This window comes from Anarhichas minor, unplaced genomic scaffold (assembly GCF_050575085.1).
Source record: "Anarhichas minor isolate MPS153535 unplaced genomic scaffold, ASM5057508v1 ptg000042l, whole genome shotgun sequence".
NCBI lineage: Eukaryota > Metazoa > Chordata > Actinopteri > Perciformes > Anarhichadidae > Anarhichas > Anarhichas minor.
Window position 1 is genome coordinate 1,057,614 of NW_027466488.1, and position 15,536 is coordinate 1,073,149.

General features: G+C 41.3%; 1 protein-coding gene across 1 annotated transcript in view; it reads left to right on the top strand.

Moving 5' to 3' along the window:
* Positions 1–15,282, top strand: part of dagla (diacylglycerol lipase, alpha) — a 32,834-nt gene extending 17,552 nt beyond the window's left edge. The window contains exons 11-20 of the mRNA XM_076109928.1: positions 1,477–1,560; positions 2,602–2,679; positions 2,924–3,004; positions 3,245–3,387; positions 4,151–4,219; positions 4,309–4,381; positions 4,856–5,064; positions 6,370–6,496; positions 10,857–11,047; positions 11,798–15,282. Of these exons, the coding sequence (XP_075966043.1) occupies positions 1,477–1,560; positions 2,602–2,679; positions 2,924–3,004; positions 3,245–3,387; positions 4,151–4,219; positions 4,309–4,381; positions 4,856–5,064; positions 6,370–6,496; positions 10,857–11,047; positions 11,798–12,848 (2,106 nt within the window). The 3' untranslated portion in view covers positions 12,849–15,282. The remainder of the gene's footprint in view (positions 1–1,476; positions 1,561–2,601; positions 2,680–2,923; positions 3,005–3,244; positions 3,388–4,150; positions 4,220–4,308; positions 4,382–4,855; positions 5,065–6,369; positions 6,497–10,856; positions 11,048–11,797) is intronic.
* The last annotated feature ends 254 nt before the right edge of the window (positions 15,283–15,536 follow it).

Genomic DNA, 15,536 nt, shown 5'->3' on the forward strand with positions numbered 1-15,536 from the left:
GCATACAATGTTACAGTAGCAGCCAGTCTGATCATTTAGTGGCTTTATTTTGTAGCTCTGGCCGTCATTTGTAAATGTTTTGATAACACTTTACTCACCAGTGTAGTTGCTGAGATATGGGCAGTTGAGTTGCCGTGTCGACATTCTCGGCAGCAAGTCAAGTGTGTTCTCAGTAGGTGTTGGCCTCCGCCGAGGCCGTTTGTGACCGGCATGGACAGATCCTTAAGGTGCAGCCGAAGAGGGGAGAGTGTTCAATTTGGTGGCCTCTCATCAGATGATGCAGTCTTGCAGGCTTTTGGTGCATTGCCTTAAGAGTGTTATAATGAGTCATTTACATTTCACTTTGTCAAATTATGTTCCAGTTGAAATGATTTGGAGGGAGATTCCTCCCCCTGTGGAGAGCGGGGGTGGCAAACATTTTTTTATTCACTTTTTGATTTTACTTCCTGGTGAGTGGTCACAGCTGGTCATCATCCTATCAGTACTTGGTCGTTGCCTAGTGAACGTTTGTTGAACAGCTATATCTCGTAAAGCTGCTTGCATCCCCATGTTAAGGCAACAGAGACATACTCTGAAAGAAACGTCCATCAGAGGGGAAAGAAATCGGCACTACATAATGCAACCAAGGGCTGAAACGCTAACAAAATGCCCAGTAGCTGGCTGAAAAACATCAGATTTCAGCATGTCAAAGGATTATTATTGCACCCGATGTCTAACAGGGGTGCATTTCATGACTACAAAGATGATGGGACATGTTGGCTGTTAGCAAGCTGCAGGTAACATGTCCTATCATGCAAACAAGACATTCTACTATAACAGTACTGAAGCTTTAGGGCAATTTTCTGTTGACAAGGAGGGACCGTCGCGCAATATAAGTCAATGGGGAGCGATGAATTGTTTTCTCCCTCGCTGTGGGCTGTCTCTATTAAGTTGGTGAGTAAAAATGGCTGTTCAGACTGATTGGCATGATGATGTCAACTACAAAAACAAGTCCCAAACTGATAAAATACCAGTAACTTTTAAAATGTAGTGGCCAAAGTTAACACTAAAAAGTCAAAATAATTTCACTCCAGACATGCATAACTCTCATCACTTTCCCACTCATAATCCCACTGAAAGAAATATAAATAGTTGTTGTAATAGTTTGCAAATATTCAATTAAGTTATTCTATTTTCAGGTGGAATTTCCACAGCATTCACACTAGCACTCGAGCCACATGATTTCTAAAGCAGGGCACTTCTTGGGGAGGTTAGCGCTGAGTTTCCGTCTATAAATGACTGCCAGGGACTGAATTATAGGACTTATGTGTGCGGTGCCAAGTGGAGAAATATCTAAGGACAAAGACTGCTCTGCTTGCTGGGATGGAAGTAGAACTAACGTGTACTAAAGTATTTGTCTCCTCCTCACTTTGCACGTTGCCGGTTCCTCTCACTTTCTCACCACCGTTCTCTGTCCACTCTGCATCTTACATCCAGGTTTACGAGACCCCGTTTTTTGTGGCAGTGGATCATGCGAAAAAGAAGGTTGTCATCAGTATAAGAGGAACCCTATCGCCAAAGGTGAACTTTATCTTTCTTTGCCTGTTTTAATAGTAATATATCTTTAGATCCCTTTAAACATTCGTGCACCCTGTTCCCTTCAGTACCTCACAACACCAACACCTCCAGAGCAGGTGAAATCCTCACAGCTTTATGCAGTGTTCTCAAACTCCTACACCCGTCACGCATAGAGAAATGTGACTGTCCACTTTTAGAACTAAATGTCCTTTTCTTTTGAGAATTCCTGTAGTGTTATGAGACCTGACTTGAAACAACAGCTGAGGGCTTAATCATGTCCTTATTACAAAGGCCATGATTCTCATCCCATTGATCTCTGATGCTTTGCTCCCAGCCAGTGGAAACTGTACTGTACTGTACACGTTACAATTAGAGTACAAAGATTAAAGAAGCATTTTGCGAGGTATTTCTGAATATATATATATATATATATATATATATATATATATATATATATATATATATATATATATATATATATATATATATATATATATATATATATATATATATATATATATATATATATATATATATATATATATATATATATATATATATATATATATATATATATATATATATATATATATATATATATATATATATATATATATATATATATATATCTAAGTAAGTAAATGTTGAGCTCTCGTTGCTCTCAGGGCAAACGTCAAACTTCTGCCATGCATTATCAAGATAAGAAACACCATTTACACATACTAGGTACCACTTAAAGCCTTATGTTGAGCAAAGGAAAACCTTACATGGCGAAAAGAAACATTAAAGTAAGAATGATGTATGGAGTTTTATACGAGCATATACCATTCTCTGTGGACTTATAGCTCTTGCTACGGTTAATACAGTATAACTAATAATATTCCAATTTGCAAAGGATATTATGAGTGGTATTTTTAATTCCTTTGCCTTATAGGTGCACTTTAATTAGTAAGGTGATCTTTTCACTTTCTTTGTCTAATTCCCCCTGTTTCAGTTCATCCACTCTTTTTAGATTTCTTTTTAAATTTGTCTTGTGTGCATCAGGACGCCTTGACTGATCTGACGGGGGATTCTGAACGTTTGCCTGTAGAGGAGCAGCACGGGACCTGGCTTGGCCACAAGGTCAGTGTATTAATGTATTGTAGGAGAGGCTTTTTAAAACATGAATCTCTCTGAGTATACTCCTCTGTACAGTCTCCTATGAGATTTTCCTCTTTGCATTTCTGTTCTCCATTGCACATTATTCCAGACTCCGAAGGTCCTTTGAGTTGTTAATACTAGAACAATTGCTTTGAATATTTTAACAAGAGATTAATGACGCAGACTTCCTGTCCATATTTCTGTCTCTCTTTCTTTTCACTCATAGGGGATGGTTTACTCAGCAGAATACATTAAGAAGAAACTGGAGCAGGAAATGATCTTGTCACAAGCCTTCGGAAGAGACTTGGTACACGACTCAGTATACTTTATAAATCATGGCAATCAATAATGAACATTTTCCCTAATTGTCACTCTGAACTGTAGTATTTTATTCAAGGCTACGCTAGCTGTGCAACAGTACACTGACCCTACTCTATACCAAGCAGTCTGCAAATAGCAGTTGAGGCAGTTTGTTGAAGTGATTATCTTCACTGTGGTTACAAAAGTGTGCTGTTGTGAGTGTGATGACTCTGGCCGTCTCTCACAGAACAAGGGCACCATGCACTACGGGCTGGTGATAGTCGGCCATTCTCTGGGTGCAGGCACTGCTGCTATCCTCTCCTTCCTACTGAGACCTCAGTATCCCACACTTCACTGCTACTCTTACTCTCCACCTGGTGGCCTTTTTAGGTGAGTCCATCTGTGTGTGTTTACTGGATGTACACAAGGCTGTTCAAGAGAAGATCAGTCGCTCAGTTTGACTGCATCGTGCAGGAAGTCAGTAAAAGCCTGTTTGCCACTTTCATGTATAAATCCCATGTTAATGTGTATAAATCCCACGCATGTTTAACCCAAGTTTGACTGTTTCATACCAGAGCAGTGTCGCAGGTTATAGCTGTTTACTGAAGCCCTGGGTCTGTAGCTGTTGTTCAGTACACATCACTTCAGCATGATACCACACCTGATATAAATATTTGAGTTGAGTCTGTACCAAGAGATAACTAAATGCTGCAGTGCACCTTTGATGTTTTTATTGAAGTCAAGAGAAGTTAATCTGTCAGACTTCGGTCAGAAGATACAAGACGGGTGACAAAATATAGGAAACAATGGAATAAAACCTTACAAATTCATGTGTTTGAATGATTTGAGTATGATAATGATCTAAATCATATGCTGTGGCCTTCAAGCCACCAGATGTCCAGAAAGCAGAATTAGTGACTACACATCTGTGGGGCTTCTTGTGCATTTGGCCAGATCAAAGTCTTCCCTAAATACTTGATGTAGAATAGTTAACTGTGTGTCGTATTCCATTATCTGAGAAACTTAAAACAAATGTTTGTTTGAAGTGTGAGCTAGAAATGTGTTCAGTGAGTTTCCTCACAGGTCACACCCTTAACTCTTTCCACATGTCCTGTTCACATCGTTTACCGGTTTCTTTCTTTTATTTACCTAGTGAGGATGCCATGGAGTACTCCAAAGAGTTTGTCACATCGGTGGTATTAGGAAAAGACCTGGTACCAAGGTATCTCTTCTACTATGTCCCGTGTACTGTGGTTAACTTTACTTTGCTCCAGTACTACCACATTAGACACATCTGCTGGTCTCTCGTAGGCTCGGCCTGTCACAACTGGAGGGTTTCCGACGCCACCTTCTGGAAGTCTTGCAGAAAAGTAACAAGCCAAAGGTGAGTTGATCTCATGACACTGTAGAAGACCTGCTGCACTAATGTAAACATCAAAAAGAACAAAATAGGAAACTGATACAGTAGGCTATCTGGTCTTGTTAAGAACGTCATCATTTGGGGGAATGCTTTATGGACTATTGACAAAAAACACATCTCTCCTATACAAATACTAATGAATGATTAAATAGTCATCGGAGTGACAACATATTTGCATGTCCACCCATCTAAACCAACTACATAAACGCAGTAGCATCACACTTCAGCATTTATTTCCAAGTTTTTCCCTGGCTGATTAAAATAAACTGCAGGTTTCCACACAACCTCTCACAACACTGCAGGCACGGTATCTCTGCTGTAATTCAAGCTTCATTGAGTTGACCCCTGGCTGCTGCAGAAACGCATACAATGTGCAGAAGATATATTTAGATTCGGAAGTCATGTTGCGTAACTAAAACGCATTTTTCTTTGCAACAGTGGAGGATCATTGCGGGAGGCACCAAATGCATCCCCAAATCAGAGCTTCCAGTAGAGGATGATGATCCTCAGTCTCAGCCAGCAGCGCCCCCCAGCAGTCGCCTGTGGCTCCACCCCAGTGACCTCAGCATTGCCCTTTCAGCCTCCACCCCCCTCTACCCTCCTGGCAGGATCATCCATGTGGTGCACAACCATCCTCCAGAGTCATAGTGAGAAAATTGTCTGTAGATTACAGCAACTAAATCCCCCAAATGTTTTTTTTTTTTTTTTACTGTAACTGTTTCACCTGCGTAAGATTCCAGCAGCGAGATCGGTCATCAGTTGAGTGGTATTGCCCCTTAAAGCTTGTCTTTGTATAGAACATACACTTTTACCACATAACTCCACCGCACAAATGGTGAAGTGGTTGTATAACTGATGCGTGGACACAGGTATCTCAAAGCCAATTTTAGTGTACATTGTTTCACACCTGTGACACAAAAGAACTGGCAGCTCAGTGGGAGAAGGTGTACATTGCATACTGGGGACAGCGTGTGTTTACAGATTGTCACATGGCGCTCCCCTACCCCTCTGTATGCACTTGCTGCTGTGCTGTCTTAATATTATATTTTATTTCATAATCTTCCCATCTCTTATACACGTTTCTTTAAACCTAGTTTGTTTAATGTACTGTGTGGAAAATATTTAAAGGGGAAATGTAAATATTTTATCAATGATGTTTAAAGTTAATTAAATGATGATTCTGATTCTGTTAGACACCGGTATCAAACATCCTCCATCAGCTGTGCTGTTATCGAAGGCCAGAACACACATTAATAACAGATGGATGTCATTCTATATCTTAAAAGAGATAGAGTGCTCTGTGATGTGAGATGGTAATAACTGTTGTTTATCTTTAGATAGATAACACTGTCTAGTGCGGTCGAAGTGTTTGTGGCTTCTATAACACAATCAAAGGTCACTGATGGTCGCATTTCAAACCACCACTGGAAGCCAATTAACTCAAAGGAAGTCCATGGAGGTGCAACAATCTGATCTCTGGCCTGTAGCAGTTTACTGCTACTGCAGTGATGCTGTGTGTGTGTGTGTGTCTGGCCGGCCATCAGACAGAAGCAAGTAGCCTTGAAATATTTAACCACCTTCTGCAAGCTGGTGCAAAACCATGGGGCAGAAGTGGTTTGGCCAGTTTATCCAAACAATGACCAAACATATCCATTATGTCTAATAATGGTTAAAATAAATAAAGTTAGTTTGTCTTTGTCGTCTTATCGCTTCGTCCTATTTTATAGTTTGCCATATGCAGCTAGTGAGCTTTTTGCTCAGACTTGTGTGTCTTTTCTGGTTTCTAAAATGAGCTCATTTCCAAAGTCTGTCACAAAATATTCCACTCAGTGGTGTCACAGCCTGGATTATGCTTCTCCCACTAGGATAATGAGGCAGGCTGTTGCTAAATCAACACGTGTGTTCACTTTGTACTTCACCGTGATTGACAGACTCTCTTTCTTTCACTGCAGTTGTGGCCAGGAGGAGCCAACCTACTCAGCCCTGTGGGGGGACAACAAGGCCTTCGATGAGGTCATCATATCACCTGCCATGCTTAATGAGCACATGCCCCACATGGTGATGGAGGGTCTCAACAAGGTCTGTTTTATCTGAGTGCATGCAGATGGATTTGGCAGGGGGTGTTTAAATGGTGGTGAAATTAATTTTAAGCGTCGCTCATGATTTCCAGCGCTGGATAACTGAGTTGGTGGATGATGAGTGTGTGTGGGAATCATCTCTAACTTCAAAGATTAAAATACATTCACAAATATTTTTAACAATTGTTCATAAAGGGGATGCCAAAAATTAGATTTTTTTAACTAAAGCTAGAGATCTGAAACTCAGCACCTGAGGCTAAGAGGTTCGTCTAGTGTAGTATGACCAAACGGAAATGTTTGGAGTCATAGATGGACATTTAATATGGTTCCACTTTGTATGTTTGGTCAAAACTTCACCCTGCTTTCTCCTTAAATAGAAACTACAACATCCAGTGGTTATCCAGCCACACAGCCCTATAAATGTTCTACAGTTATGCATAATGTTCTTCTACAGAGGGTTTCAGTTATTATCAGCAATAGAAGTGAAATCTTTCTGGCATCTATGCCTGGCAGGAACTTTGAGATTACTAAAGAAAACTTATTTACAGATGGGTGATACATTTATTATCTCTTAGGCCTTTACATCTACCCATCTCATGATTGAACATCGCAGCGATCAAAGAGACAATTGTCAAATACGTTGAAGTGATTTATTTCAAAAACCACACTACTGCAAAGACGGAATAAAAACATTATGTTTCCAGTGATGCTCTTTTCAATGGTATGCCCCTTAAGTGTTCAGTTAAAACATCTCTTTGAGGGTTTTGTAAGAATGATTCTTACTTTATGGTCAATGTATGCATGCGAGCCTTCATTAACGTATAACTCACCTCACCTTGTTTTTTTTCTTCCAGTTTCAAAGCATGGGGGCTGCTCACTCCTGGTTTTATGGTGGTCTTTATTAGTAATCGTCACGGGCATTGAACATCTGTTGTGATAACAGGGTATTGACGTGTATGTTTGCATGGGACGGATCCACTGTGGGGAGTGCACTTTTTTGTGTTTTTTACTTGTTTTTTTGCATTTGTTTTTGTGGCTCAGCCTTGTGTCAGTATGTCTCTGGATGGATGGTTATCGGTTGTGTGTGTGTGTGTGTACGTCTGCTGTGCCTAGTCTGTAGTATGATACCTCTGGTGTTTCTGCAGGTACTGGAACCATTATGTCTCGTGTCTGAGCAGGAAAACTCAGGACCGGAAGAACTGGAAGCCAATCAACCCACCAACAATACCACTGTGGTCATAACCTCGCAAACAGAATTTAACTCTAGTCCTCTTCCCTCTGATTCCTCCCTTCCCGCCAACACCGATGCGTCTTTCACTGGTTCCCTCACAGGGACCGAGGATGTCTCCGTCCCTCTGTCTGTCGTTGCTTCTTCCTCTTTTTCAGATGCCGAGTCTGTTCCTCCTTCTCCTCCTCTGTCAGACTGTACTTCTGCCTCAGAGCCGTGCTCGGTGTCTATCCGTTCAATGTCTAACAGTCCTTCCAACTCTCACCCAGGAGCCCTCTCAGTTGGAGATGATTCATGTATTCCACCACGAACCCAATCCGATCCAGCCGATTCTCACCTTGGCGTAGATGTGATTGCTGCTCCCGTTTCTGAAATCCCATCTGATGAGTCTAACTGTGCTCAGATAGAAAATGATCCCCTGAAGATAGTAATATCGCACAGCTCTTCGCAAAAACATGAAGTCTGTAGTTTACAAGCGCAGAACAGTCCCTATGATACTCTTGTATAGACTTAATGACTTCCCAGTATTTGACTTGGCCCTCATTAGCTTCTCAGCAAAAACACATTTAACAATCTAGTCGAATCTGTGAAAGGAATAATTTATCGTGGAACATTTTAAAACGGTCAGTGTTGCTTTTAATACTGTGACTGTGGCCAGACTCATGACGTGACGTCGTGCCCATGAGGTGTAACGGGAGAAACATTTTGCCTGATGTTAAAACTCAGGGTTTGGTGTTGGTTTTCTTGAAGAAAGGCCTTCTTAAAAGGTACTAATATTTAAAAAGTGACCATAGATGAGGTGGAGAGAGCCTGACAGTTCCTCCACTAAAAGAAGTCACAAAAGACTGATGCAAAGCAGCTCAACTGATACAACAGTTAAGTGAAACTGTGAACATGTTCTCTTGCTGCACAAAGACTTCCTTTTGCTCTTTCCACTTGCACATAAAAACTGGTGACTGGGTGCCACAAGTCCAGGCAAGTGGTCCAGATGCCATCACAAAGCAAGTTGAGGCAAGGAATCTGTGTACATGACAACACCGTGATGAGGTAAATGTCATCACTAAGTAGCCCCTGGAATACATCACTGGTCTATGGTGCATATAATGGTACAAGAATAATCCCTTTTTAAAATGTGGAGTCTTACAACCCTGCATGATAAGTCCAAACCCACCTGCACTCTTTCTCTTGTTAATGACATTCACCTTCCAGCTTTCCTTAAATCAACCCTTCATTCTCTTCCATTCCTCTCACAGCTACCGTACATTTGCTGAAGTGCTGTGGTATGAACCTGCTAACGCCGTTTCTCAAGCTAACAAGTTTTCTTTGTATGCACAAAGTTTCCATGGTAACCTAATTTCTTCCACATTAACTGCTCTTTCTTCCTTCTTGGCCGGGTTTTTCAGTAGCTGCAGCTCTTCTCTTCTCCTCCCTTTTTGCCTTTTGAAAGCACACATTTAGCCTTTCCTCAATAATCCCTTCAAGAAATTGTCAATTACTCATCAGCAGCAGATGGAGTAACAAGGGGGGACAAATGATTCAATATGGAGAATTCGGCTCGTCTCCACTGCTCTGCTGCTAAATTGATGCTCAACGAATCTTAGCAAATTCATAATTTTCTCTTATTACTAACTTGTTACGGTGGAGGGCTGATTACTGGAATTATATTTTAATGTTCTCCACCACGCATTTTATATTGCCAAGTCAAAATGTGCTTTCATAAATTATACATGTCATGTGAGTCTATGGCTGTAGGGGTTGCAGTACATTATTGAATAATGGAAAACTCCAAGGATGAACTTTTAAGTATAGATTTCTGTCTCTGGGTACTCAATCTGCAGTCTCATGCTTTGTTTAGTCATTGTGGCTACAAGTGCAGGTGATATTTTGATATTGTTGGTGCCAAATATTTGCTGCAGTTTTATCACTCACAGAAATCTTGTCCTCATGTATCATCGGACACACTCACCCATGTAACGTCTTCATGTTTTGTGTGATACATCTGCATAACCCAAACATCATAAACATGTTTGTTTTAATGGCATTTTTAACTTAAAGGGCTTCTGTCCCTCTGGTTTTCAGTATCTGTTGCCATTTTATCTTCCATTGTCGCATGAATTGTATGTTGTTGTTGTTTTTGTGTGTTTTCATGTCGTCTCACTGCTCTACTTGTTTTCATATCATGATGTGCTTCCACCAAGTGTTTAAACTCATTAAAGTAAACCAAATACATGTAATCGTGTGCTGATGTGATTTGCTGTTAGTGTTTGTTCTCCTCACATTTTTAACTATTATTAACGCAACACCGTTAACATTTTGTGGGACAGAGTGTTTCTTGTATGTTGTCAGAGTTGCTTACACAGTTATCTAATGTTTTACCATCTATTTATCATATTGTAGGTCTTGCATAGTTCTTGCTCGGGCATCATGACTCCATTGTGGGTGTTTATTGTCAGATGGAGTAGGTGGTGGCTCACTATTGGACTACTCTTACATTTATCTGGACTACACTGTGCCTTTTTTTTTAAACACTATAATAATCTGGGGTTGAAGTGTGTGTGTGTGTGTGTGTGTGTGTGTGTGTGTGTGTGTGTGTGTGTGTGTGTGTGTGTGTGTGTGTGTGTGTGTGTGTGTGTGTGTGTGTGTGTGTGTGTGTGTGTGTGTGTGTGTGTGTGTGTGTGTGTGTGTGTGTGTGTGTGTGTGTGTGTGTGTGTGTGTGTGTGTGTGTACTATTAATGGCCAGACGATTATACATCAATCTAAGAATTTATCTAAACCTATTTTTTTTTTTTATTATCCCACCTGTTGACCAAGAAGCAATGCGTTTTTTTTTTAAAGATTTAAAAAAATATATATATATCTTAATTCTGTCAGACATTTGAGATTCCTCTGCATCCAGTTTTTTTTTTGGAGAATAGCATAGAAAAAAACATTTTTTGGTCTTCAAAACTAAGCAAGCAAGCTAAATCGTTTGAATGTCTTGTTTTACTCCAGCAGTTAAGTCATTTCTACTTGATGTAGTTATTATTCTGTTCATGTGAACTCATATCTCAATGCACATCCTCCCTCCTCTCTTGCTCTCACCGTGCCTTTATCGGTCAAGTCACGTGTCTGTACACCTTTGTGCTTGTGACAGGTGCTGGAGAACTACAACAAAGGCAAAACCGCTTTGCTGTCAGCAGCCAAGATCATGGTGAGCCCCACAGAAGTGGACTTGAACCCAGAGAGCATGTTCGTGGATACATCAACAACTCAGCAGCCGATGCCTACAACCCATCACCGCAGGAACAGCAGTGTTCGGTTAGTACACCAGGCACCGCTGTGGGTGTGTTGGAGCATTAAAAAACATATATATATATATATATAAAACAGTTAGTTTGATCCTCTCTATATTGAGTTTCCCCTCTAACTTGATATATAATGCAGCCTCTTCAAAACCTCTTCCTAAACTGTAGGGATAATCATGGGGATATGTCTGATTTTAATTCAACTTTCTAGCCGATACTAAACAATACTACTGCTACTAACTGCTACTTTATTGTTTTTCTCAAAATCATCGTCTCTGTCTGTTCCTTTTGGTTTTTAAAAAAACAAGACAAAAAACATTGTTACGGTAAGCAATGCATGCTAATACTAATTCTGCATAATGTGCTCCCTTTTCTCATGCACGCATGCACGCTGTCTGACCACAGAGCAGTTGCAACGTATGGTAGTATTCAGTTCCCACCTCGCCCCCTCTGGTTTAGCCCCTGTCCAAAGTCGGTGTGAACTCCTCCTAATAATGGTTGAATTGGGATGTTTTCTCTCCTGTATTAGACACTAAATACAAGAGCACGAGGATACACTCCTGGCCTCCCAGTCTCTCCTTTTCTCTCCTCTTCCTTCCATCTATGTAATGTGTTGCTGGTGTCCACCTAGTCTATAGAATCTAGATATGATTTACATACTAACACCTTCCCGCTTTTCTCTTCTTTAACCCTCCGTAAGTTGTTTTGACCCGTTTTTCATGTCTGTCTTGTATTTTGGACCCCTTCTCCCTTCCTCCACTCTCCAACCCCTTCTTCTCCTCTCCTCTAGTTCGTGTGCCCAGTCTGAAATATCTCTGGATGGTTTCTCTGAGTGCCCTCCTCCTCCAGTGCCTGTAGTGCTGCGTGGAACACGGGAGCGCCTGGCAGTGGAGCTGAGGGACCGCAAAGCACCGCTGGCTGTCATGGAGAGTCTCTCAGACGCCGAATCCCTCTATAGTCTGGATTCTCGGCGCTCCTCGGCTGCGCTAAGGGGTTCGCCACTGCTGAGTAGCCTCCCGTTCCCTTTGGATGCCCCGATCCCTGAGGAGAACCCGTCTCTCAGCTCTCGCACTGAACTACTGGCTGCTGACTGCCTCTGCCCGGAAACGCCAGAGCACCTGGGTGAGGTTGGGCCCTTCTTTACCCCACTGGAATCCAGATCCATGCAGCTGTCTCCTGCCACATCTCACTACAGTGGAAACCATTCCCCAGCTCTGCTAAATCAGAGCGTCAACCGAAAAATTCTTCCTGATGGGGATCACCAACAGATGCCTGGTGTCTACAGCCCAGGGAGCACTCCTATCGCTCCCCTCAGCCCACAGATTGGTTCTAGAGATAGAGATAATGAAGACTGGGAGCTGGAGACAGCAGAGAAACAGTTAAGTGCAGAGACCAGACGGGCAGCTTCTACTCCTCCACCCCAACTATCCAATGGAAACCCCAGCCAGGCAGTGCTGGAGTTCGCCCAGTACTTAGACTCTTTATTCAGACTGGACGGCAGCAGTTCACCACCTCTGGAGCTGTCTGACGGGGAGTCCGAGTCAGGCCGGGGCTCTTTTGGACAGGGAGAGTGTCTGGTAGATGGACAGCCGTTGGATGACAAACAACTTCTGGCCAGAGCAACACTGGAGCCTAACCTAGTCCCCAAGCCCCCACGCACTTTTGCTGGATCTGCTGACCCCTCTTCAGGCATCTCTTTGTCCCCCTCTTTCCCTCTCTCGTCGTCTGAGGAGCTCAACGACCTTTCCCCCGGCGAGGGCGCCCTGCCGGCCATGCACTCCATACGAACCTCTAGCCCTTGCCACTGTCCTGAAGAGAACACACTATCATCTATGGTGTAGTGTGCTCCCGAGACTCCAGTGTCCTTTGCTCTAGATTGACAGGTGCAGTCATTTAAAATGTAAAACATATCACAGTACATGCATGCGACGGAATGCAGCCACTCATCAGAAATCCAATGACAGAACTTGACGGACCAACATACAAACTATTTCCATTCTTCAGGTGTCCCCGGTGAACGCTGTTTATAGCATTTTCACACTATTGCAATGACTAAGAAAAAAAGATACCTCTCTCTGCATGCCAGGGGGCCGTACTGCTTTCGGGTGAATATAAATAACTGTAGCTTCACAATGGCATTCCAAAACAATGTCGTCTCACCCACGTAGGGACGCGTCAGCATGACATCTGTTCCCCAACTTAACAAAATCAAAGGGAGAATACTTTACTGAGCAGGGATTCAAAAACTAACACTGTAGAAGAGGTTAGCATAGGCACATCATCTGGGTTGGTGTCCTTGTACAACTTCCTGCACCCTCAGCAGCTCCGGAAATCTTGTCCAGCTTTTCTTTCATTTTATTTTTTCAAATCAGGAATGTGAAGATGGACATATTCATCAATCAATAGAAGTGAGAAGACATTATGAAATGTTCCTCAGGTCCACAAATAATTGACTTTGAGAAAGAGAGCAAGTATGTTACATTGGTGAGAATTCATGTGTCTTAAAAATGTAGTGATTGTGACAAAGTTATTACAGACACCTATGGATGTTTTTGAGTCTTTTGGTTACTCTTTATAGTGCATGAAGGTTTTTGTTTTTGTCTTTATTTTTAAAGAGAAAATGTCAAGAAACCACTTAGATTGACATTTGGACACTCTTGCACACATATTGCTCAATTTACCCCCAAAATATTTGCCAAAAAATGTAATACATTGTATGCCAAATGTATTTATGAGATGTAGTTTTGTATATGTATATGGATATTGCTTTATTTAAACACGAGCTAAGTTCATTATCTCCTTCCCATTCTGTTGGTTCCCGTGTAAACTGTTACACAGCAACACCACGGAAAAAATGCTACCCTGACCTTAAAACACTGCCATGGCTTTCATTTGGAAAACACAACCTTTGTACCTTGGGTTTGAACCAATGATAATAATAACTTGCTAATAGTCGTCCTAGTCTCATACCTACTGTACCGTTCTCTTTGGAGAGCTCTTAACAATGTGCCCGGGTCAGAGTAAGCATACTTTATGCATTTCATCGTAGCATGGCTGGTATAGAAATGTCTTGTCATTGAGTCACAGTAAATAAGATCGAAACATGTTCAGAAATGATAATATATGGCTTTTGAAACGCCTGGGTCACCAGACAGGACCAAACTGTGTATTCTAAAAATGTCCCAGGATTTCATCTCTCTTGTTCTCAAGGTGTCATCTTGGACGTCAAGGCGTTTGCTTCCCTTTAATGTGGTTCATCTCAAACATCCTCGATGGACTGAATGAATGAATGGGCTCAAACGTCACGTATGCCAATTCTAAATACTGTATGTGGCATACAATCTTCCATGCCACTGTGTTCACAATTTGCATTATTTATTACCGTTAATGTTGTTATCACTTTTATTGCTATATTTGATGGTATTATTATCCTTATTGCTCTTGCAACAGATTGGTTTGATGTTAGTGGTTTTTATCTCAGTTTTTTAGGGACAGTGTGGGGAACTTTTTAGACTTTCCTCAAATGTAAGGAGTTCTATATTTCAGATTTTTTTTTTTCTGTCCGAGTTGAAAGGTATTTGACATCCTGCCATGGCATGGTGACAATATGCTCTTTTTACAAATGTTTCATGGTCGGTGAGACATGCTGCAGAGTGACAGCCTGCTCACGGGTGACCTCTGGTGCAGCGCCACCGTCAAGCCTGGAGTCACCATAGTAATCTGCACAGTCTCTCTATTTGGATTAAGACTTGCTGTGATTACTCACAGCAGACAGTTCCAGCCAGTTTACAGTCTGACACTACTCAAGTCATGCTGCCAGTCCCAGTAGACTCTCACAAGATACACCAAGGTTGGGCTAGCAATTTCCTACTTTCGGTAACTCTGCTTGCAGCCGGTCATACACTAAAACACTGCTGAAAGAAAGCACTATAATACTTTCTACCATGATGTGTACAGCACCATGTTCTATGTGTAATTATGTATGCAGATGTAAAGAAAAAAAGATGAATTCCAATAGAGTCACGCAGAAAACCACTATATAACAATATGAAAATAATGAATATATTAAAAGATATCAGTATTGACTTAATCTGAAAGTTATTTATTCAAACTATTGGCAGATTTACAAATTGGTCTATATTGAAAGAATAATAATTCAACTATGTCTTGTCCATGTTTACCTGGTTTGCTTCCCCTCCTTTCCTGCCCCACGATAAGAATGTATTTAATCCCCCTCCCCCCTCACTGCCCTGCCTGTAATGGAATAAACTACAAACCATGAAAATAACTAGAATTTCTGTCATATATATTTTATCATGTATTACTAATATACTGTTTGCATTCGGATGGCTGCTATTTAAATGAGCCACAAATTGTAGTTAATGTCTCAGGTTTTCTGGGTCAAACTGTTTACCCCACATTGTTAAGATACAGTTTAGCCTTAGTATATTAATAAGAGTATAATTCTCCTAAAAGATAATGTATGTTGTAGGAAGATTGAGGCAATTAACTTGTTTAAACTACTGAAT